The sequence below is a fragment of the Elgaria multicarinata genome, chromosome 1, assembly GCF_023053635.1.
Source record: "Elgaria multicarinata webbii isolate HBS135686 ecotype San Diego chromosome 1, rElgMul1.1.pri, whole genome shotgun sequence".
NCBI lineage: Eukaryota > Metazoa > Chordata > Lepidosauria > Squamata > Anguidae > Elgaria > Elgaria multicarinata.
Genome location: NC_086171.1, coordinates 66014277 through 66036866, shown reverse-complemented (window position 1 = coordinate 66036866; position 22590 = coordinate 66014277). Strand labels below are relative to the sequence as shown.

Here is a 22590-nt window from a genome sequence, read left to right as displayed (position 1 = left end):
GGCTGAAGGCAATGCATCTCTGCCCACAGATGCATTTGCCTTTAGGGTCAGGTGGTGCCTTTCAGATGTGGAAATTTTCAAAGCTCCAGCAGCAACAGCCCACGGAAATGGCAGGAAGAATTGAAAAAGGAGAATCAGGAACAGAAAGAAGTGGTTAATGAACAAGTATGGTCCATGTTCCCACCCCTTGTATACAGGGGTATAAATCAGATGTGCCCCAGGTTGAAATTGGAAAGGTAGAAGCAACAGGATGGAAAGGCAGGTGCCCAGTCTGGCTATTCCTGGCTCATGCATATAAAGGTCTTGTTTTAACCTTCCCTTGAGCTGTTCTCCTATAGACCTGCACAGTTGGCACATAATGAGATGCCACCATGGCTGAATTTTTCTGTGGGGCTTCTTGTTGTGGTAGCCATTTTGAATACTCAGCAGTGCGCTGTAGGTTCTTGTTATGTGCAAACCGAAAGAGAGTGGGTGCCAGACGCAATCCTAAAACAGCCCATGAGTTCTGGGCAGCTTGTCAACCACTCCAACATCCCACCCTCTCTGGGTTTACACATGATGAAAAGTTGTGGTAGTGGGCACTTGGATCACCAACCTGGCACCTGTGGACACCACAACTCACTATGGCTGATAAGCCATGGTGGGCAGCAGTCATCGTGTGAAACATCTTAGAACATCAGAACATTCTTGGTAACAATGTGACCCTATCTCCCTTGGCCTCTCTGATTATGGCTCTCTTTTCGTGTATTTCAATTTTAGAAATCTTGTACTCATAGAAAAATAACCTTTTTACAGGAATTCCCATTGATGGATTGAAGCCAGCTCCTCTACATGAGTTGATAGTTCAATTTGCCTTGACAGAAATGCACAGGGATGATCTCATGGCAAGCAGCTCTTCTTTCATTGTGGTAATTATACTCCTAAGTGTTATGAGATCAGGAACTCAGCTGGAAAATGAGTCATATTTTTTTTCCAGTACACGTAAGCTATGTGAATTCTGGAAAAGCTACACACAAATTTTCTGAAATAGATGATCTAACCTATCTGAATTTCCATGACCTAGCCACAGTTGCAATTGAGTGCACAGATGTGGTTTTGCAACCCACGCCCACCTAAACTCCACTGAGTTCAGTGGGACTTGAATGTGCAAAACAGCCTCTGCAGTGTACATTTGACTTCGTTAAATAATAAGTTAAATGTGATCATTTTTTAATTCCTGAATAATGCCTCATTTACACACCCAGGGTTGGATTCAGATTCTTTGATTACTCACTGAAATCAATGGGACTTAACATTAGTCATGGCTAACTTGTCCCATTCATTTCAATGGGTCTACTCTAAGCAGAACTGACATTGGATACTACCCGTGTGTTTTATTCCTGAAGGGAAGCTTCTCTTATTTATGAATGCTTTTTATGTGCTACTTGTACCATTTCTCCCCCCCCCCCTTTTAAAGGAATTCTCCCTCCTTTTTGTGTGTGGGTGGGTGGGTCCAATTTAAATGGAGGAAGCAATTGTTACTTTATGGCCCATGATAAAAAACATGTACTGTCTACTCAGTGTCTTCCAGATTGCCCAAAGCACAGTTATTTCTTAGGGAAAGGTACAGAAAAATCGGGTTTGGCTGGAGCAATGGTCACGGAAATCCCATTCGCACATCCCAAATGTGTGTCTCACATGATTGAAGTGCTCCGGCATCAAGCAGCATATAACACCCTCATTGCCAGTTGTGTGTCGGAGAAGACTAAATGTGACGGTAACGTGTTGGCACATCTTTCACTTTCCTCCTTTTAAATGGGATTGTCTTCAGCCAAAACCCATGCTGTGTTCCTGGATACTTGCAGGCAGTTATAGACTTCTGATTAGGAACTAAAAGAGGCAACAACTGTGGCCAGATTCGGGATGGGGTAGAACAAAGGGATCAATAGCTTGACTTGGGGAAATGAAATGAAACCTTCCTTTGGTGCATGATTGAGATAAAGCTAACTGCCTGTGCTGGTCCAAGACATTTTACTATCTGAGGTGGAGCAGCAAACAGCATCCCCACATCTATCCAATTAAGGTGTCCAAAGCCAACCCAATTATTTTAGCAGATGAGGCAAAAGAATCCCACAAGCATCTCTCCCCATCCCTGGAAGCAAAAATATAGTAACAATAAATGGAAATAACTAACAATTTCCCACTCTTTCATGATCCCTAGAATCTACTGTCTGAGGCAGCCACCACACTCTGCCTAATGACAGGGCTGGCCTGCTAACTGACCATTGCAGAAGCCTGTCTCTCAGGGACAAATAGAGGTGCTCTGAATAAACGGGGTGCCCAGGTGGTACTTTGGCCTGCTGATCTATCTTGAGGGACACTTCAGGGTTGGACCATGTTTCCCACCAAAGTTTTGGAGTGGTCAATTTGAAGGTACAGTTCTGGGTTGCCTAAGTAGGGTAGCAGCTTAGCAGTCAGGAAGGCATTTCCATACATCTAGGCATTCCTGAGGTTTGCATACTATAGAAGGGCAACTCCTTTGATTAAGTTACAGTCAAGGACATGAAGGCCAATGAACTTGAATGACAACAAAGGTGGGTAGCCCAGCTTGAACTTCTTGCTGATGTGAGCCCAGAACAAAATATATATTAGATAAGGTGCTATGGTGATGCCAAGACAAACACAATCTACATGTGTACAAAAGCCACCATGGCTGAGCTTCTCAAAACACTGCTTTTTGAGCTTCTTTCCTGCTGCTTGTGTTCATGTATGAATAGTGCTATACAAAACAGCAAGAGAGGGGGAAAAACATACATTGCAGCCAATGTACCTTTTAAGTTTGCATTATAGGCTTAATATCTTGAAACCAGTCAGCTTGCAGCCCTTTCCCATCTGAAACACATAAGATGGCTTGGATACAAAGAACTGTGAGGCTACTTCCATGACTGGGGAGGGATTCTTCAAGCTTCCGTATCCACATCATTCCTCACAACCCCAAAAAGTCACTTATGGCACCTTCTGGTGGACCATCCAACATACTAAAGGGGGCTGCAGGGAGAAACTGGGTATAATCCCATATATCCATAGAATCTCGTCAGGCATGCACATGGAACCAGTTGTGTCCCAAATGGTGCCTTGAACGTCCTTCTTTGGGGTGAGGGGAGGAACACTCTCAGAACATTTCAGGAAATATTTCACCTGTGGCTTGAACAATTAAACTGTTTATTATGCATTACAAGAAGCTGCTACTTTAAAGTTACTTTAATAATTTTAAAGTGTTAGGAATACAAAATACTTGGAAAATCAATTTTAAAAATGCTGCCGGGCAGTATCCATTTACCTACAGCTCAGTTAATCAATGTTTTAGAGTAGCTTTTTACCTGTAAAGCTAATTTTAATAACTAAATGGCTACTTTCTTCCAGATCCATCAGACCTGCTTTACTTTGAAGTCTCACAGCAACAAGCTACTTGCTTTTCAGTAACATTCCAGCATCCTTTCAAAGAAGGCCTCATCTGTGGTATGTCTCAGATACAAAAGGTTGTGTTGGCAGAATAGTTAAGACCATGGGTGCATGCAGACAAATGAAATTTCAGCAATGGATATGCTGTGGTGATGAAGTCATTAGTTTTTGCATTGCATGTGCAACCTTTCTCATCTGGATTGGGTTCGGAGAGAACTCGTGTCTTAAGGACAGGCTGAATTTTCACAGCATGCATTGGCTCTGCTAAGCCACGGTAGTTAAGTATTTTGAGCTCAACATTATGGCTTAGTGTGTCATGTGAGCCATTCCTAAGCATGGTAGATGCATAACCAAGGTTTAAACATGCTCATTAACCATTTGCTGCAAAAGGGCTAGCAAACTAACACTGACTGAGCATGTTGTCTGAACAGGCCCATTGAAACAAGGGTCAATAAAGCTTTTGTGCACAGCCCTAGGTAACTGGCTCTTGTAGTCCCTTTCAGATGTTAGATGAATGCTTCTTACTCAAGACATTTCAGTGCCTAAAGTGAAGGGCATATAGCATATTCTACCCCCATCTCCACTAGGGCCAACACCTTAAATCTTATTGCACCGATTTCTGCCTTCATCTGTTTCCTCCTCCACCCAGTTTCATGGGGCATAGAGAGAGTTGGATCAGGTCGATGTGCTACCGCTACACATTTATAAATGAGCTCTGAAAAGCTTTAGGGTTTGCAATTACTTAGGCAGCCCTTGGTGAATACAGGGCTGTTCCACTTTGACACAATAAGAAACTTTTAAACATTCCCACTTTTGCACTTGGTTATCTGTATTCACCCATTCTCTTGTCCTACTATTGCACCGTCATTTTTAATTACACTTAAACTGTTGTTACTGATAGGCCAACAGCAATTTTTTTTCTTCTGTTCAGTGATGATCAATGTTTTGAGCTCAATGGAAATTCTGTGCACTCTGTTTCCGGTTTCTGAAGAGGGGCCCTTAAACTGCAGCAATGATTATCTCACAAGGGTTATGAAGCGGTAGGTGACACTTCTTAATGCTAGACATTTTCCACTTCCTGTCCCATCCCTTTTCTCTTTTTGCATTGTGTATATTAGATGGTAAACCTGTGAGTAGGGACTGACTTGTGTTTTAAAAAACTTTCCACAGTTCCCAGAGCCAGGATAAAACATAGGTTTCCTTTTTTAATAAGAACTTTTTCTTCAGTTTTGACTGGAAACAAATAATGGGGGAAAACTCAGTATTGTCTTAAATATGGCAATGCATTACTTCAAAGGACACCTCAGTTACTTTTAAAACAGGGCCATTGTACTTCTCACAAGTGCATCTAGCCAGTCTAATATATTCATTATTTTTTTTAGTAATATTGAATAAAACTATGATGGAAATTGAAATTATACAATTGCTTCATCGAAAAGTCAAGAAAGCTGTAGCAGTGCTGGTTTTGTTACTATGGCAATACTTAAGGCCCCAAAAGTCCTGACTGCCCTGACTCACTTTCACATGGAAGATGCGGATAGAAGAGGCCTGCTGCATTTATCATCTTATTCGAATAACTAAGGGTCATAGCTACGCAAAGGGTGTGCAACCACTTTGGACAAAGCCAGACTCCAGAACTAAAGTGGGCTGCTTTGGAGCAAACTGTCTAAGGTGAAGTAGTTTCCCTGAGGTGACTCAAAATGAATTGGACTACTCCTGAAGCTTTGGGAGATTCAGAGGAAGTGAATAGTCTCAAACTATCTGTTAAAAATCGTTACATTTCTCCTCCAAACACCCTGTAAAAACAGTGGGGAGGGTGAATTCTTCTTACTGACACCTTTAGTTTCCCAACTAAGGAATAACTTTACCAGAACTCTCCTTTTTATTTCCAATCACAGTGCTTTTTGCAGGGTGGGAATCTAGAAGAAACATATCAATTGAGCTGGGGCCGGGGGTTGGGGGGGGGAAGCATTCATTCATAACTCCCCATGCCTGCACCTATCCTTCTGAAAATGTGCAAGTAATTTACCTATAAGTGCCTGTATAATCTATGCGATTTTCATGAGTTGTTTCAAAAAAATCACATGGGATTTTTTTGGGTGTGCAGTTGGGCAGGGCCAGTGCCAGACTATTTTGTGCCCTAGGCAAGGTGAACTACTTGCACCACCTGCCCCCCCCCAAAAAAACCCCAACTTCAATTCAGCTGTTCAAGAAGAGTTTCTGAACTATTATATTTTCCTTTTATTATGTTTTTTCTTAAAACAGCTAATTTGTATAAAACTATGACCCTTAAAGGGCAATAGTGCGCCTCTCTGAGGTCTGCGCCCTAGGCGGCTGCCTAGTTGGCCTAATGGTAGCACTGGCCCTGCAGTTGGGGTGGTGGGTTTGTCTGTTTTGGGAATTTTCTGATCACTACCAGTTTTCATTCAGTGAAATAAGTAGTTTTTGTGCTTTGTGAAGACTCAACCTCAACCTTATTCTCATTTTCTTGAGCACGTTGCTGGTCTTCTGTGACTACCTAGGTCCCGGTGGCAACCACTTTACGGTGGTGCCCACAACTGTAGGTACATGTCAAATTTCAATATGTGCCTAGAGGAACCAAAAGTGGAGGATCCCTCTTCTAGAACAATTATTCACTCTGGGATGAGCATGCTCTTATTTCCCCTCTCTCTCCTTTGCACTTCCACAAAAGTGTAAAGGAAATGCTCCCCCTCACCATCAAGCTAGAGATGAGAGAATGGGTTAAATTTCCAGAAGTTATAGTGGCTGGTGCAGAACTTTAATGCCCCTATTTGCTCATTGCTCCTCTTCTTGACTGGGAACTGCAAAATAAGCAAATATGTTAACTTACACAATACAAATGGTAAGGTTTTGGTTTTAGCTGGCAAAGGATCTTAGGGGTTTTTCTAGTGCAATCTCAAGCATTTGCTTTGCTTGGAGATGGCGATAAATGCAAATTACTCTATGTGCAAGTCGGTCCTCTGTGTGGGACAGTCAGACTATATTAGTGAATTACAAATTATTTCAATATTTATGACTCCTAGTCTCCTCCCCTTTAGATGCATGTCTGTCCCAGTTCTCATGAGAGCAATTTTCAAGAAAGCTACCAAACAAAAAGCTGAAGAAGTCTTGCAAACCATTGATGGAACTGTTGAAGAAAGCTCCAGAGATGTACAAGCTGAAACCAACCAGGAATAGTACGGTTAGCTTGCAAAGTTCTGGAGTTGTGAAACTTTGAGCAATACAGAAGAAAAAATTCAGTTGATTTGGAAACACATTTCAGGGAAAACATGGAATATTCCATAGCTAATCCTAAGACTTCAATTAATAAAGACATGGAAGGGGATGAATGTCTTCAGTATAACGAGATGTAGCTTTCAATTGGATATTTCCTGAGTAATAGTTAGTTGATTTCTCAAAATAAGTTGGAACAACTAAGCAAAATCAAGTATTCAGGTTAACAAAAATGATTAGAAAGTTACATGAAAAGTAATTTGAATGTGGAGATTTGACAAGTCTCACTGCAAGCACTAAACATGCTGCCATAGATTACCTTACCATTAAACTGTGCGTTTCGTAAGATCTCAAAATTTATAAGCTCTTTTTTATAGTGACAGGAGCTCTGTTTTCTATTTCATTTAGCCACAGTAGGGTAGAAGCATCCAGAAATTTCCAGAAGCAAGGGTGGATAGTTACTGGGCAAGGTGCAGTTTTTCTATGAGTTGGAAATTGTCTGTGCTGTTGACTAAGTTCATAATTTAAAACTGAATACATAGCAAAGCTACTAGATTGTTCAAATAGACTATGGACGATTTTGGTGAGATACACAAGTTCTTGGCTCTATAAACATAAAACAATACAATGCATAGTGCTTTAATCTCAAAAGAAACTTATATGCTGCAGTGTTTAATTGATTAAAAAGTATCCCTGATTTATCAGGCAATTGACTTTGTTTTTTTGTTTAAGTCCTTTTTATTAAATTATTAGCAAAGAGTGTAAATTTTTTATTATTATTATTTATTTATTTAAGGATTTTTATGCCGCCATTCAGCCAAAAAAGGCTCTTATGGCGGCTTACAAAAGTATTTCTTGACAGTCCCTGCCCACAGGCTTACAATCTAAAAGACATGACACAAAAGGAAAGGGGATTGGGAGGGAGGAGGAGGGGGAAAAGGAAAGCAAACTCAGGCACTACAATCTTAGTTGGAAAGTTCAGCAGTTACAGTTGGTAGCAGGAGGGAGGGGGCTCTCAGCTGGAGCTGGACCCAGGCACGGTGGAGAGGTGCCTGGCTGCTGCTTCCTCCCTCACTGGTGGCCTCTGCAGAGACAGTTGGTAGCAGGAGGGAGGGGGCTCTCAGCTGGAAGAGGCATTTACTACTTGTTTATGTAGGAATTAACACACAGGTTTTCCACTACATAAATACTTTATACAGCCTTGACTTCCTTTGCATCTGGCCACCCTATTCCAGCTTGATACTGTGCATGCTGACTTAGAAACAAATCTCACTATGTTCAGTGAGACTTAGTTCCAAATAAATGGGAAATGCAGCCTCAGCCTAAGGGTCTTGCTTAATATCCATTGCTTACCCATTAGCAGAAGCAACCAAGCAGAAATCTGTGTCGTGACAAAATTCTGCTATGCAAGCATCATGTGGCCTGTATAAGCAACATTTTTGGGCTAATCTCCTATAACCTCAATTTATTGGCAAACCTGCATGTTAATTCTGACAAGAACAAGCAGGGTGCATGCTTATTCAGGAAATACCAATTCCAAAACAGAACACAATTTAAGTCTTGTGATAGCAAATTCCATAGTTTAGCTATGAACTGTGTGAAGATTTTTTTTCTTTTTATCTGTCCTGAATCTCCGATCATCAAGGTTTATTGGATGACCACAGCTTCTGGTATAAGAGGAAAACAACCCTCCTACTGCACACCATGCATACTTTTATACATTTCCACGTCTCCCCTTACACCTTTTAAAAGCTAAAGAAGCCCAAATATTGTAAACATTCCTTATAAGGGAGTTGCTTCAACCCCCTAATCATTTTAGTTGATTTGTGTCCATGTACTACCACAGAATTCTTCCTACTACATACATAACATGCAATTTATTAAGGAATATTTGAATGCAAGACGCCTGCATTTCAGCAACAGGTTTCTGAGATACTCTCCACAAATAAATCCCATTTCACACAATGAATTAAGTTTGCAACCGCTGGATATGTTCAACTATGTCTGGCGACAAACCTAATTGCTCTACTATACTGACAGTTCTTTCTTTCAGCCAAGCAAAGGTAGGCCTTTTGGAATCTGTGCCTTCTTTTGTCCTTCGACAACATTCACCTTGGAAGGAATCAGTCCTGCTGTCATTTCTACATTGTCCACTAAACTCAAAGCCATTTTCACAGGTTCTTCCACTGGTAGTTCCATTGCATTGTTCCTCAGTTAAGAGCACATTACCAAGGCCCAAGTCCTCAACAGTTTCCAGCAAATCTCCAACAGAGGCCTGTGGTTGGGTATAGTTTAGATTCTTGAGCATATACTCTTCATATTTTTCTAATTCATTCAGCAGCTCAGTCATCTCACAGAGCACTGTGGATTTGCATCCATTGTGGTGACACCAAGAAGATAGAGCACTATATATTAAAAAAAGAGTGTTAATAATATAGACATTTGAGACTGTGTAAAAAAAAAATAAGACAGTGCTGTAAACAAGATACCCCCACCCTCATCTCATATTTATCTTCATTCATATTTAGCATGCTAGAGTAGAACATTAACCCAGAACAGCTTTGTATTCCAGCTTGAAGCTCTATACAAAAAGCCTAGAAATTACCATGGCCCCAGTCACACATCTTTTAGAGCAGAATCTAATCTTTTCTAGCAAATGCCTGACAACAAATCAAATCAACAAATCACTTTATTACGGTCTGAGACCAGCACAACATTAATCCAACAACAGCAACCATACAAAATAGTACAGATCCTTAGTTCCCATCTCCCAGAGATTTTACAGGCCTCCGAGGTTAATAGGTTATGACGTGTCCTCATAGCCAAGTGGCAGAATTTAGCAACCTTATAAGTAACTGAGGGGTTTCTATCGGGAAGGAGGGACTTGGTATAAAATTGTTCAGTGTTACCTGGAAAGTCCTGTAGTAGAGGATGGAATAAGCCTGACCGGGCCTCTGAGTAGAATGAGCAGTGTACAAGCACATGAGAGGATGTCTCTATCTCACCTGAATCACATGGGCATAACCTATGGGGGACTGGAATTGCAAATGCCTGACAAACTCAGGTTATATTTTCATGGAAAGATAAGGTTCTTAATGCCCATGGTGGTAGGGAATAATGCAAAAGCAATGACAGCTCAGAATTTTAGAGAGCTTGTAATGAAATGATTTTTTCTCTCCTCCAACTCTACAAACTATACAGCAGAGTCAGGAAACTATTTGAAGAAAGGGAGCCCAAATGCCCCTCATGGGCTAGATGCATTAGTGGGTGTAGCAACAGCCACTGATTTCACCACACACACCACCATTTTGCCTTCCTGGGTGCTGAGAGAGGCACAGAGCTCAGTGCTATGCACCACTTGACATCCCAACAGAGATAGCATGCAGCACACAAATGGATTCTGCCACTGCCTCCTCTGCACGTTTCCCGCAGTCCCCATTAGAAGAACTAGCTGACAGTGGGAGGAGCAGCTCTTCCTAGCACCAGCAGAGTTTCCTGCTTTGTACGCCCCTGCTGTTATCTCCGGTATGCCTCAAAGATCAGGGAGATTCCCCTAGGAGCAGCAGTGCACAGGGGAATCCTCCTGTTATTTCTAAACAGATTAACAGCAAGGTATTCCTCCAGGGGGCAGCACAAGGGAAGAATCTAAGGAGGCTCCACAGCATGGATGGGGACTTTTTGCAGGCCAGAGGTTCTCCATCCTTCCTATAGAGGGATCTCCAAGCATAGACTTCCCAGGAGAAGGTGCTTCCACATTATACAGTAAACAAAAGAACGTAAGAACCTATGGAAATCTAATCGTACACATTCATAACATACCTTATGGTTCCTTTGAGTTGGCCACAGAAGAACACTGTCCTTACTGCTTCTTTATACCCCTGATTAAAACCCTGTTGAAGTGTCAGCTGTTTCCCAGCTTCAACTCCTTCTCTATAGCCTTCCTTTAAGCAAAGTGACAAAGAGACAACTTTAGAACTAGAGTGCAAGAAGATACAATATAGTATTCATCATGATCTGCCTAGGTTATTCAAATACCCCATAAACTATAGTGTTAAAATGCTTGTATAGAGATGTTTTACAGATATGGGGATGCCAATTATGCAGTTCTAAAGAAACACCCTCACGAAAAAGTGCCTTCCTATCAGATTAGATGATATTCAACAATAAAACAAATATCTACTATGCCAACCCTTCCACTAGGATGTCCTGAACAAGTAAAGAAGTTTTCCATTCCAAATGATTAACAAAAAGGTAAGTGAAATATTAGATTACATGGCATGGCTCAATACAGTATTACCTTACAGTGGTAAGGTAATAATGCAAAAGCAATGACAGTGTCTTCATCCACGTGGTGTTAGCCAACCGTTAAACTATTATTTTTGGTTACTAGGCTAGTTTTACCCTACAAAGGCATTTGCAGCTTAATCTCAAAACTGAAGTAATTAAATCCTTTGGTCAGCAACTAATTTTTATAAAATGGCAACTCTGCAAAGAGGATAGCCTAGTGGGCCAAGGCACTCCCCACTATGGAACATCCCATTCTTATGGCCAGTACTCTATCCATGTATCTTACTTGCTTCTGGGTTGGTAATGGGGTGAGGGAGGGAACCAGCTGAAACTCCTCTAGGTTTGGCCTGGAGCCTCCGGTAGCCAATTCTGATGTCAAAACTGTGATGCACTAAACATACAACCCTCATGCAAACCATTAGCAAACTGTAAAGGAATTGAAACGTCCATAATTACGTTGACTCGTTTCTCCATGGTGCTCTTCCATTCTTTCTGGGCAACGTCCATCTCATCCCCTTCTTCATCAAACACATCTTCACCATGTTGGTTAACTGCAGCTCGCACCCAGGACATTTTGTGTAGGCTTAAAACGGAGGGAGGGCGATGTTCAACAGCAGTTGAATTCCAGCATGATGGGAGGCCTGAGCAGTCGGGCTAAAACCTGCAGGGAAGTAACACCGATTGTAGGAACCATCGACACGTAAGAATGCGCAACGCATCATGCGTGAAGCGACCTTCCCAGAAGCCTGCCTCCGTTAAGAAACTCAGCCCTGGCAATAGGTAACAACGCGCCTGAAGGGAGTAGGGTCCCAATCCGCTCACCCACCCCAACAGCTGCTAGCAAGTAAAGGCAAGGTCATAAGGGCCGTGTTCATTCCAGAGGAAAGGGGGACGTGTCGCCGTTTAGCCCCGGAGAGAGAAAACTCAAGTCAGGATCCCCGCTGCACCATTAATACCTTCAGCTCGACGGCTGACCGGACGAAGGTGTCACCTCGTAAACACGCTCGCCTCCAGCAGGAGGGGAAGGGGCGGAGTCGGAAACTAAAACGTTCCTTCCGGCTTCGCAAAGCGAGGCTCGACAACGTAGCTTCCGGGTTGAATGCGAGGCAGCGAGTTGCGCCTGCGCACTAGCTAGATCCTCTTTTCTTCTGTTCAGGAGGGACAGAAGATGGCGATCGCGTATTTGCGGATTCTGCCGGGTTTTTGTTAAGAGGGTGTGGGAAGGAGGCCTTTTCTCAGGGGTAGCTGCCCGGTTCTGTCAGTGACGAGAGAGCAGAGTCGTCCAATGTTGAATCTGCATACCCAAAGATAAGCGTTTTGCAGCGCTTATCGCAGCAAACGCTTATGTGAATTAAGAGTTGAATCCAATGTTCTGCTTAGAGTAGACCCATTGAAATGCATGGGACAAGTGAGTCACGACTAATATAAGCGCCATTGGTTTCAGTGGGTCTATTCTAAAGAGGTTTAACTATGGATTCAGGCCTTAAACTTCTCTTCTTCTGATGCATAAATTCTGATCTGCAGTTGGCGTGTGGTTTCAGAATGGGGGAGAAATGAAGAATAGGGCTAAACGTTCTTGGATTTGATGAGCCTTTGGCCCCACTGTCCCCCATCTATATCTGTGTGTGTGTGCCTGCCAGCTTCATGAAGCTAATGCAGTGGTCTTCAATCCTGGAAAACTATACCACAATAAATCTTTCTTTTAAGGTGCCAAAGACTCCGTGTGTGTGCACGTGCATTTGCCACACTGGAATAAGTGCATCATGGTTCCAAAATGTATTCTAGTGAAGACTACTCTCCATTTACAAAGCATTATGTTTTGTTATCAAGCTCATTTAAAATCTTATCTCAACTCCAAGTAGATATCAGTTGGACAGGTCAATAAATACTTTCATCCCATGAAAGCAATAGCTTGAGCAATTCTTACTCAGCTTCACCCACAAAGCTGCTGTTGTACACTACCTCTACCTCCTCCTCCCCACCAACCCAATGTCTAGAACTTTCCAGAGGAAGCTTTTCACCCGCTATTTAATTGCAAAAAATGTTGCTGAGCTCAGAAGTAAAGAAAATGAAGATAACGGGACTTAGATGAAAAGGTCCCTTATACCTTCAGGAGAGTTTTGAAGAAAAAGATAAAATGCAGAGGCCTGGTAGTCAGTTCAGGTGAGTTACTTCAGTATCCTCTTTAAAGTTGCTTGTCTGTCCTTCTGCGCTGGAGCCTTGTCCTGCCATCCACCACCCCAGTTTATAGGCACCCATTCAGGCAAGCATACATCTGGTAGTTAAACTATCAAGTGTACATCTGGTAGCAAAACTGGGTATTTTAGGTAGCAAACCTTTGTTCCTCCCACACACATACTCAAGTATACATATATGCAGTGTCTCACCAATTATCTCAGAGTGAGGCTACACAATTGGGAATAAATGTCTTTGAGCTCAGATATCATTCTAATAGTATGCCTTGTGGATGGTTTGCAGTGATTTGCATCTTTGTAACTTTCCTTTTCATGAAAAAGCCATGAATTAGGCTGTTACTCTGCTCTTCCATGTAGACAGGTAATATGAGCAGATTTTTGTGTGTGAAGGCTTGCTGTTTGGGCATATACTCCAAAAAGGTTCAGTGGGGATTCACTTTTGACACACTCCTAGAGCAGTGAGGATATATGGTTAGATGCTCTTACGGTAATGGTTGCATTAATCATCTGTGCATTTTGAGGTTTTAATACAAAATATGTGTTCCCTTCTTAACGTAAGTCAGGATAGACATTTTGTCCATCTCAAGATGCCAGGGAAATGCTTATACAAGTGGGGTGGGATGAGATGAGATCTGATAAAGAAATAACAGAACAAAAGATGCAACAGTCTTGGCAATAAGAAAAATCGGAGCAATACTTTTATTAAGCAGAGGTATATAAAATAAGATATTGTGCAAGCTTTTGAGTTCTCCACAACTCTTCGGCAAGGTGGTAAACAGAGCTACTAGGAACCTGTGTGTTTCACCTAAGGTCTGCAATTCTAGCTTTCAAAGTCCATAAGCGCTACACAATATACTATTTAGTTTTATCAATACATGCTTAATGTTAATTTTTTAGGCCTAGACATACCCTTCTCTTGGGAGGAAAACCTCATTAAACTCAATAGGACTTCTGAGTAGGATATATGTATAGGATTTTGCTGTTCATCTCTTGAAAGAGAATCAACTTTCTGTGGCTGATCACCTGCCTGGAGGCAATTTTACTTGCTGTAGGCAACCAGGCAAATAGCTATTTACAAGCCTGCTGTGATGATCTTGTGTTTGGAACACAAAAAGAAATTAAATTGCCTCATTCTCCCAGCACTATTAAAGAAGTAAGTGTGAGCTGAGTGAGCATGCCCTCTGAGCTCCCACGTGGCTCGGTTGTACTGTGCAAGGGATGATTTTGAGGCAGAGCAGTGTAGCTGTCAGCAGTCCTGTAAGTGTAGGACCCAAAGAGCAATCAGAGCATCTCTATACGAAATGTGAAAGCAACAATATCCCTGCGAAGAGGGGCAGATATCTGTGGTAAAAATCTTTAAGGCGCTACAGGAGTCTTATTTTGTTTTCCCATATCATGCTTAAAGAAGGACTTCCTTGAGATTGTAATACAAATGCTTCCTTCACATTGTAATGCAAATACTTATTTGGCTTACAGATATCTTTTGAGAGTGCTAAGCATTCATGTCATTAGTATAGTAGAGCTCAAAGGTGATTTAGGGTGAAATTTATATACACCTGGGAGTAAGTCCCATTGGACTTAATGAGACTTTCTTCTGAGTAGACATAGGATTACACTGTTAAGCCTGGCATCTTGAGACGTTAATTGTCTTATTGGTTCCCAGTCATAAGGGTCCACTTTTATTTTGTTTGGCTGCCATTAAAAATCCCCATTTGCAGTGTAATTAGAATGTACTAGAGGCAACTATGCACATTGCAAATATGTAAAATAGCAACAGTATACTAAAAAACAGCTTACACATTGCTATCTCCAATTGTTTGTGGTTGCAGAAAGTAAAAAGAAGCATCTCAGTAAAACACAAGGCCAAACAAATACAGTCAGACGCTGTATGGGAATGAGCAATGTAAACAGCATCAATGAGTAATATTTAGATTGCCATCCTAAACAGCCTTACCTGGGAGTAAGGCCCATTGAAGTCAATTGGTCTGATTTTGTAGTAGGCATGCCTGGGATTGCACTATAGATGCAATCCCTACGACGTTATATTTCTTTACGCTTCTTGTTTAGCTCATAATTCTTTTGTTTGAACTGTGAATCCTTTATTTTTTGAGGGGACTATGTCCCACATCTTTTCTTATACCTTCCGTCCTACTTATGCTTTTCTACATCCGTGTGCAGTTATATATTTATTAGGCTTTGTTTATATTGTTGCCTGTTGTTAAAAATGTCAAAATTCAATAAAAAATATTTTAAAAAAATACCCTGCAGGTATAAACAAAGTCAGTATGAAAGTTTTTAACAGCTGTGGAGAAAATCAGTACCATTTTTAATTAGTGGCTGCATGATTTTACTTTTATTCCTAATAGTATGTTTTTTGGCCATTCCTTAATCTGGTTTCTTCTTGGCTCAATTGTCCAATTTATTGTTACAGATGAAAGGAACACTCTCCTGTTTAGCTAAGTGCAGCAGAGTGGAAAAATAATGCTTTCTTCAATATGTTGTAGTTGTTCCAGTTTATTAAGACTTTTCCCCATCACCAGCAGGGATTTCAGGAGCAATTTCTTTGCAACTTAGCAAGAGACTGCCAAACGGATTAGTGTTTCCTAGCAACAAGTTAGGAGCATCTGTATTGGTATTGATTTTTTGTGACAATTACATCATTTTGATGAATTTTTCTCAAAATCCTGTCTGGAGATATTTAAAGGGCAGAAGACAATAATTATCAAGGTGAAAAATGGCTATAGCTTTATAGCATTGCACATCCTTGAACTCGTCTGGCCCAATCTTACGCATGTTTACTCAGAAGGCCCGCTATATTCAATGGGACTTAATGTCCAAGTAAGCATAGTAGCCCTATCCCCAGAGGATCAGGCTGGTTCGAGGTTACTTACTGTGTCAGTCGAAGTTGGATAGGGTAGGAACGTTCCCAGACATACCCCAGATGCTGGAGCATCTCCCCTATGAGGGAGGGTTACAACAGCTGGGATTGTTTAGCTTGGGGGGGAAAGGAGGCTAAGGGGAGACATGATAAAGGTGTACAAAATTATGCATGGTGTGGAGAATGTGGATAGGGAGACATTTTTCTCCTCCTTTAATACTAGAACCTGGGGTCATCCCATGAAGCTGATTGGTGGAAGATTCGGGACAAATAAAAATAAGTACTTCTTCACACAGTGCATAGTTATGCGACAGAATTCACTACCACAAGATGTGGTGATGGCTATCAATTTGGATGGCTTTAAGAGGGGGTTGGATAAATTCCTGGTGGAGAAGGCTATCAATGGCTACTAGCCCTAATGGATATGTGCTACCTCTAGTATATGAGGCAGTAAGCCTGTGTGCACCAGTTGCTGGGGAACATGGGTGGGAGGCTGGCTGAGACCATTATGTGGCACAATACAAGTTCACTTTTCACTTTTGCCAAATGCCTTGGGGGAATTAATGTGTCAGTATGGGATGCTCCTAAGCAACACCATTCTTCGTTCAACAAGGGACACTGCAGAATCTTCCAGATCTTAATGCCAAGAAGTTATGAAAATGGGTGGGAATGTCCAAACAAAAGTATTTTAGGGGAGATTTGCTAGCCAAAAATTAAGAAGTACATATCTCAACAGTTCATTGCTAAAAGAAGCAATTGAAGGTGATGACTCCTCAGCAAGAACATACACACACTAAATTTTCAATATTACTTGAACGGAAGAGGATGTGAAAGTGCTTGGGGAAAAGTCTGTTCAGTTTCAAATCATAACGCCTAAAACCTAAAGCCCCAGAGGCCTTGTTTCTATAGAAATTTCTCTTGCGCATATAAACACAACACCTATCCTAGGAGTTCACAGTTTGAGGCCATAATTTCACCTCACGGTACATTAGTGGTTTAAATGAATGGAAAAATCTTTCATGAATTTGTTTTCTTTGTGCAGGAGCTGCCTCAAGCATTGCAGTAATCCAATCTTGAGGTTACCAATGCTTGTACTACCATGGCCAAACTATCCCTGTCCAGGAGAGGTTGTAGTTGGCGAACCAACCGAAGATGGTAAAAGGCACTCTGAGCCGTGGTGGCTACTTGAGCCTCCAACAACAGAAATGGGTCTAAGAGTACCCCCAAACGACGAACCTGTTCTTTCAGAGGCAGTGCAACCCCATCCAAAACAGGCAATGAGCCTGTCTCCCGGACTCGGGAACCACTCACCCACAGGGCTTCCATCTTACCAGGATTCTGTCTCAGTTTATTGGCCCTCATCCATCCCATTACTGAGTCTAGGCACTGGTCCAGGACCTGCACAGCCTCACCTGATTCAGTTGTCACAGGGAGATAGAGCTGCATGTCATCAGCATATTGATGGCATTTAGCTCCAAATCCTCTAATGACCGCTCCCAACGGCTTCATATAGATGTTAAATAATATTGGGGACAAGATGGTGCCCTGCGGCACTCCATAGCTCAATTGCCAAGGGGCCGAGGGCTTGTCACCCAATGCTACTCTCTGAAAACACCCCGTAGGTAGGACCAGAACCACTGTAACACAGTGCCTCCGATACCCATCCCACGGAGTCAATCCAGGATACCATGGTCGATGGTATCAAAAGCCGATGAGAGATCAAGCAGGATTAACAGGGTTGCATTCTCCTTGTCTCTCTCTCGATAAAGGTCATCCATCAGAGCGACCAAGGCTGATTCAGTCCCGTAACCAGATCGGAACCCAGACTGGAATAGGTCTAGATAATCAGTAACCTCCAAGAAGAGGATACTGTTGACCTCTGTCCATCTGAACCTCAGACTAATATGATGGTTTTGACTTACATTTCTATGTATGAAGAATTGTGTGGCCGTAAATAGTGAGGGGTGAGCAGTAAATGGAATCACACCTGTGAGTGTTATTAGGATTGTGACTAACTCCGCCACTCCTTTATCCTGCCAATCTCCATGTAATGTCATATATGGTACAAAACTGCACTAGTGTGGACAGGTCACCTAACTCTTGTGTACCGGTGCAGGAGATAGGCCCTCTGACTTCACTGGTATATCGTTTAAGATGCAGCACACAGCTGATACAAGATGTACAGCATGAGACTGCAGTGCTTTGCTCCCATTGTTATAGAGCAGGGGTGCAGAACATGCCTCCAGCGAAGCCTCTGCTGCCCACCATGCCCCTAACTAAAATAGTTGCAGTAGTAATAACTATAATGAAAAAAAAAGTGTCCATAGTGGCTATGGAGTGCTAAAAGGGTGGAATTTGTTTTGCAAACAAGCTAAATTTAAACCTTATAGCACTCTGTACAGCAACTGAGCACACACCCCTCCCGTTTTAAACATTTTGGGGGTGTACCCCATGAATTGTGTGGTGCCCCATAGAGTACAGCTTGTGAGGGCAGAATTCACCCCCAGATGTCCTACAGTGACCCACCCCTGATTTAGAGGAAATGAAAGGAGAAACACTAGTATCAAAGTGGGGAACAGGGAAAACAAAGCACTTGAAGGTGGACGGGAAATTGATGATGGGAAACAAAGGTGAACAATCACAAAGGAGGAGCAGTGATATAACAACAAATGCGAGCAAAGGCAATAGACTCACCAAAAAGAGAGCTTCGGCTATTGGGAGGTATAAAAATGCAATAAATAAATAATAAAGAAAAGAAAGAAAAAAGGGCAGCTTCTAACACCTTTCTTGTCATCACTTGGGGGGCAGGGGGATATTTATTGTTCTTTTTACTTTGTGACCCCAAGTATGACTGGTAATTTGAAATTAGGGACAAGACCTCAGTGGTACAGCACAAGCTTCGCATCAAAACATCCCAGGTTCAATTCCTCACTTCTCCAAGTTGGGCTGGGGAAAACTCCTGCTTGAAACCCTGGAAAGCTGCTGCCAGTACTGAGCTGGGTGGAGGATGCGTCTGACTCAGTGTAAAACAGTTTCCTGTGTTCCAGTACTTAATTACTTCAGCTTTACCACTGTGCTCAAAAACATTTTATTCAGTAATTCCAGCCACCTGTAGTAACTCTGGATTAGAGAGTTATGCCTTAATTACTAGGTTACAATTTACTCAGCTTTTCAATCTGCTTCTGCACTACACCTCCCAAGGCTATGCTTATTGTTTTTTTAGTAGCTTAGCCAAATTACAAAGACACTGTTGTGAGATAATTGAGTCTAGAAAGATCCACCCAAACCAGTACATAGTTTCTATTTAAACATGATGGATTTAATTGGTGATAGTACATAGGAGAACATACGATCAGAGGGATGGCAAACAGATAGAAATAATGGATTGGGGAATCTAGGTGGTTGTCCCCAATGAAAGCTTCTCAGAGGTTTAGGGCTGGCTGGGGAATGTTGGGAGTTGTAGGACTTTGTTATGCAAAGATTCGCAGCGTTAATGTATCAAAACATGGTAATTAACAGCTGTTCTCAAGAAACCTTACAGCAGGGGTCCCCGGCCTGGTGGGCACGTTTGGAAGTATGAGGGAATGTTGTGGGTGCATTCACAAAATGGCTACCATGGCCAGTCACAAAACACCTATTTTTCAGAAGGCAAACGGGTGAGACTAAAAGAAAACTTACTTACCTAAGAACAAGCAGACCTGAGGGGACTGAGGTCCAAAATACAAGACCACACTAGGAAACCTAGTTTTGTGCTAAAACATGCAGAAAGCAAACTGATGAGGCACAGAGACAAGTAACTTGGCCAAGAAACTGAGTGCAAAACAGAAGTGGGGTCTGATTGCAAAACGCCAAAATGTATATTCATCTTCAAAAAGCACAAGATAGCCATTTCAGGGAAGACAAATTGGAGATAATCAGACACACACAGACACCCCCCCCAAACAACCCCCACCATGGCAAAACATACAGACATACTGCACCACCCCACCAAAACATACACAAACACCCAAAAAACCTACACACAAGATAGTACATGCAAAAGACTTCTCCTCAGTCTCCACCCCATTTAGTCCCCAAGGTCACTCCCAACCTACCATTTCCTTTTTTCTGGATGGCTGGGCACAGTCAATGTTTCATTTTCTAACAATGGCTCTTGCATTCTCCTGAATAGTTCTTCTAAAAAAAACTACTACACATTGAACTGTCTATACAAAAGAAAAGATTTTGGAAGAAGCGATTAAATAACTGTGGTCAGGATTTAGTCATAATTAGAGTAGATCCACTGAAATCAATGGGACATAAGTTAGTCATGATTACTTGCCCCATTGATTTCAGTGACCCTAGTTTATTACTATATCTGGATCAAACCCCAGATATTTCAGGTCCGGTTACTGTGGCATAGCTGCAAACAGGTGAACTTGTATGAGTATGGTGGACAAGTTAGAGCAAGATACTTTTAATGAACAGTGCTAGCTATGGCAGGGATGCCATAAATGGCACTGGCAGTGGAGTTTTGAATGTGGGCCTTGCTATAGTATACTCCTGCATGCCTCTCAAATGCCACATTGTTGCCTGTCCCATGGAGAAGCAAAATCACATCAAATTATGGAAAGTTACATATGTAGTGCAATATACTATTTCATACTTTGCATTTCATTTGTACCATACTTGCCACAAAAAGCGTTGTTATTATTATATTTATTTATATCCCGCCTTTTCCCCAATCCTGGGACCCAAGGCAGCTTTACAAATTAAAACATGTAGTTAAAAACAGAGGATATAAAAATAATTAAACATGCTAAAGTATTAGAACATTTAAAACATGGATATTTTTTTAAAAAATAATTCCTATATATAAACATTTCATAAACTGAGGTCCAGACTACCCCCAAAAGGCCAGCTGGAACAGAAAAGTTTTAGCCTGGATCCGGAAACGCACCAGGGAGGGAACCAGTCTAGCTTTCCTGGGAAGGGAGTTCCAGAGCAGAAACTGAGAAGGCCCTCTCCCGTGTTCCCACCTGTGATGGTGGTGGGACCGAGAGAAGGGCCTCACCTGAAAATCTCAGAGGACAGGCAGGCTCGTAAGGGAGAATACGGTCTTTCAGATAACCTGGACCCAAGCCTACTAGGCCAGTGTTGGGTTTGTGAGTAGGAAAATCAGATCCCAGTTTCCAATAAGTTATGAATCCCTTAGGCAGGTCACTCTTTCTTAGTCTGGCTTGCAATACTATCATAAAGGTGACATTGCACTTTTAACTTTCTTGGTGAAAATGAAATATACAAACAAGGAATGAATACATTCCCAACATCTTTTTCCATGCCTTTCACTAAGGCCGCTGCAGTGTTCACAGTCTGTAGCTCTGCTAAGTTCTTTGGACTTGCATCTATCCATGCCTTTGTGGACTAGAAATCGATGGTTTGGTGCGGCTTCTAACCTGGTCGGGAGGATGGTATTCCAAGTCAGTCTTAAAATTCAACAAATTTCTCCAACTCCTGGTCGCTTCTTGCTGCCTAATCCTTCCTTCTGTCCATCCTTACACAGAAGTAAGTGCTGTGAAGTTAGGAGGTTGCAATCCTAAACTTTCCCTTCATGCTTCTCGTTCAGCCATTGACATTTGGTCAGGGTGTTGGCTCCAGGTTTTCACTACCATGGTGACCAGCTGCTATTGTTTCCCACCCTCTTTCACATAATTGCTACCACTTACTTGGAACTGCTGCTCCTTCTCACCACCACTGTTGTCTGGGCCAGAGCAAGAGCGAAGTGAACAGAGCAAGAGGCAAGGGTTGCAATGGTGAATAGGATGAGCAACTCCAAATGGCTGTTGTTGGGGCCCTGGCTGGGCCCTGGGCAGGTCCCAACCATGCATATCTTTGATGCCAGCCCTGCTTACCTAGTGACATGGCACCAGGCCTAACTAGAAAACAGGCCAATAGAAAAAGGGGAATCATAGGATACAACGCTAAACATACGTACTAGGAAATAAATCCCATTAAGGTCAGTGGGACATACATTTAAGTATGGCTATTTAGGAGCATACATGTATGCATGTGATTAGCCACACAGCTTGGTTGTAGGCAGGTTTACTACACTTATTTCCATGTAAGTTTTATTTAAATCAATGAACTTATTTCTAGATTAAATGTGAATGCAATATAATAATATACAACACAATAATAAAGAATTTAAAAATATATAATTGCAGTCTAACACCTCAATGACATATGTATTTATTCAGAAGTCAGTGGAACTTACTTAGAAGCAAGCGCTCTCAAGATTGCAAACTTAACATCCCTCCTTTTTTTGGCCAGGACTCATCCCTTTATTTTCGAACAGGAGACGTCTAAGAGAGAAAAAGGAATTAAGGTCTCATTGACGTCCTCATTGGTATTAAACAGTATTGGTTACTATTAACAGCACCTTTCGATTTCAAAAGCTTCATTTTAACTTATCTTATAGATGACTTTAGGCGTCCTTATGGCCAGGAAGCGATATAAAAATGCTTTTTTAAAGCCAGTTCCCCACGCAAAGCACGCGGACGTCCCAGCGCTACATGG

General features: G+C 41.9%; 1 protein-coding gene across 2 annotated transcripts; it reads right to left on the bottom strand.

Annotated features, from left to right (window-relative positions):
• Window positions 1-7441: 7441 nt before the first annotated feature.
• On the bottom strand, window positions 7442-22418 carry YAE1 (YAE1 maturation factor of ABCE1). Of its 2 annotated transcripts, none has more exons than XM_063129521.1 (4): window positions 22289-22418; window positions 11419-11623; window positions 10495-10616; window positions 7442-9080 (listed from the first exon to the last, which is right to left on the bottom strand). In XM_063129521.1, exons 2-4 carry the CDS (start codon window positions 11533-11535, stop codon window positions 8645-8647), a joined length of 675 nt encoding a protein of 224 aa, XP_062985591.1. In that variant the 5' UTR covers window positions 11536-11623; window positions 22289-22418; the 3' UTR covers window positions 7442-8644. The 2 variants fall into 2 exon arrangements, with proteins under 2 accessions (XP_062985591.1, XP_062985598.1); XM_063129528.1 differs by lacking the exon at window positions 22289-22418 and adding an exon at window positions 11919-11990.
• Window positions 22419-22590: the final 172 nt, after the last annotated feature.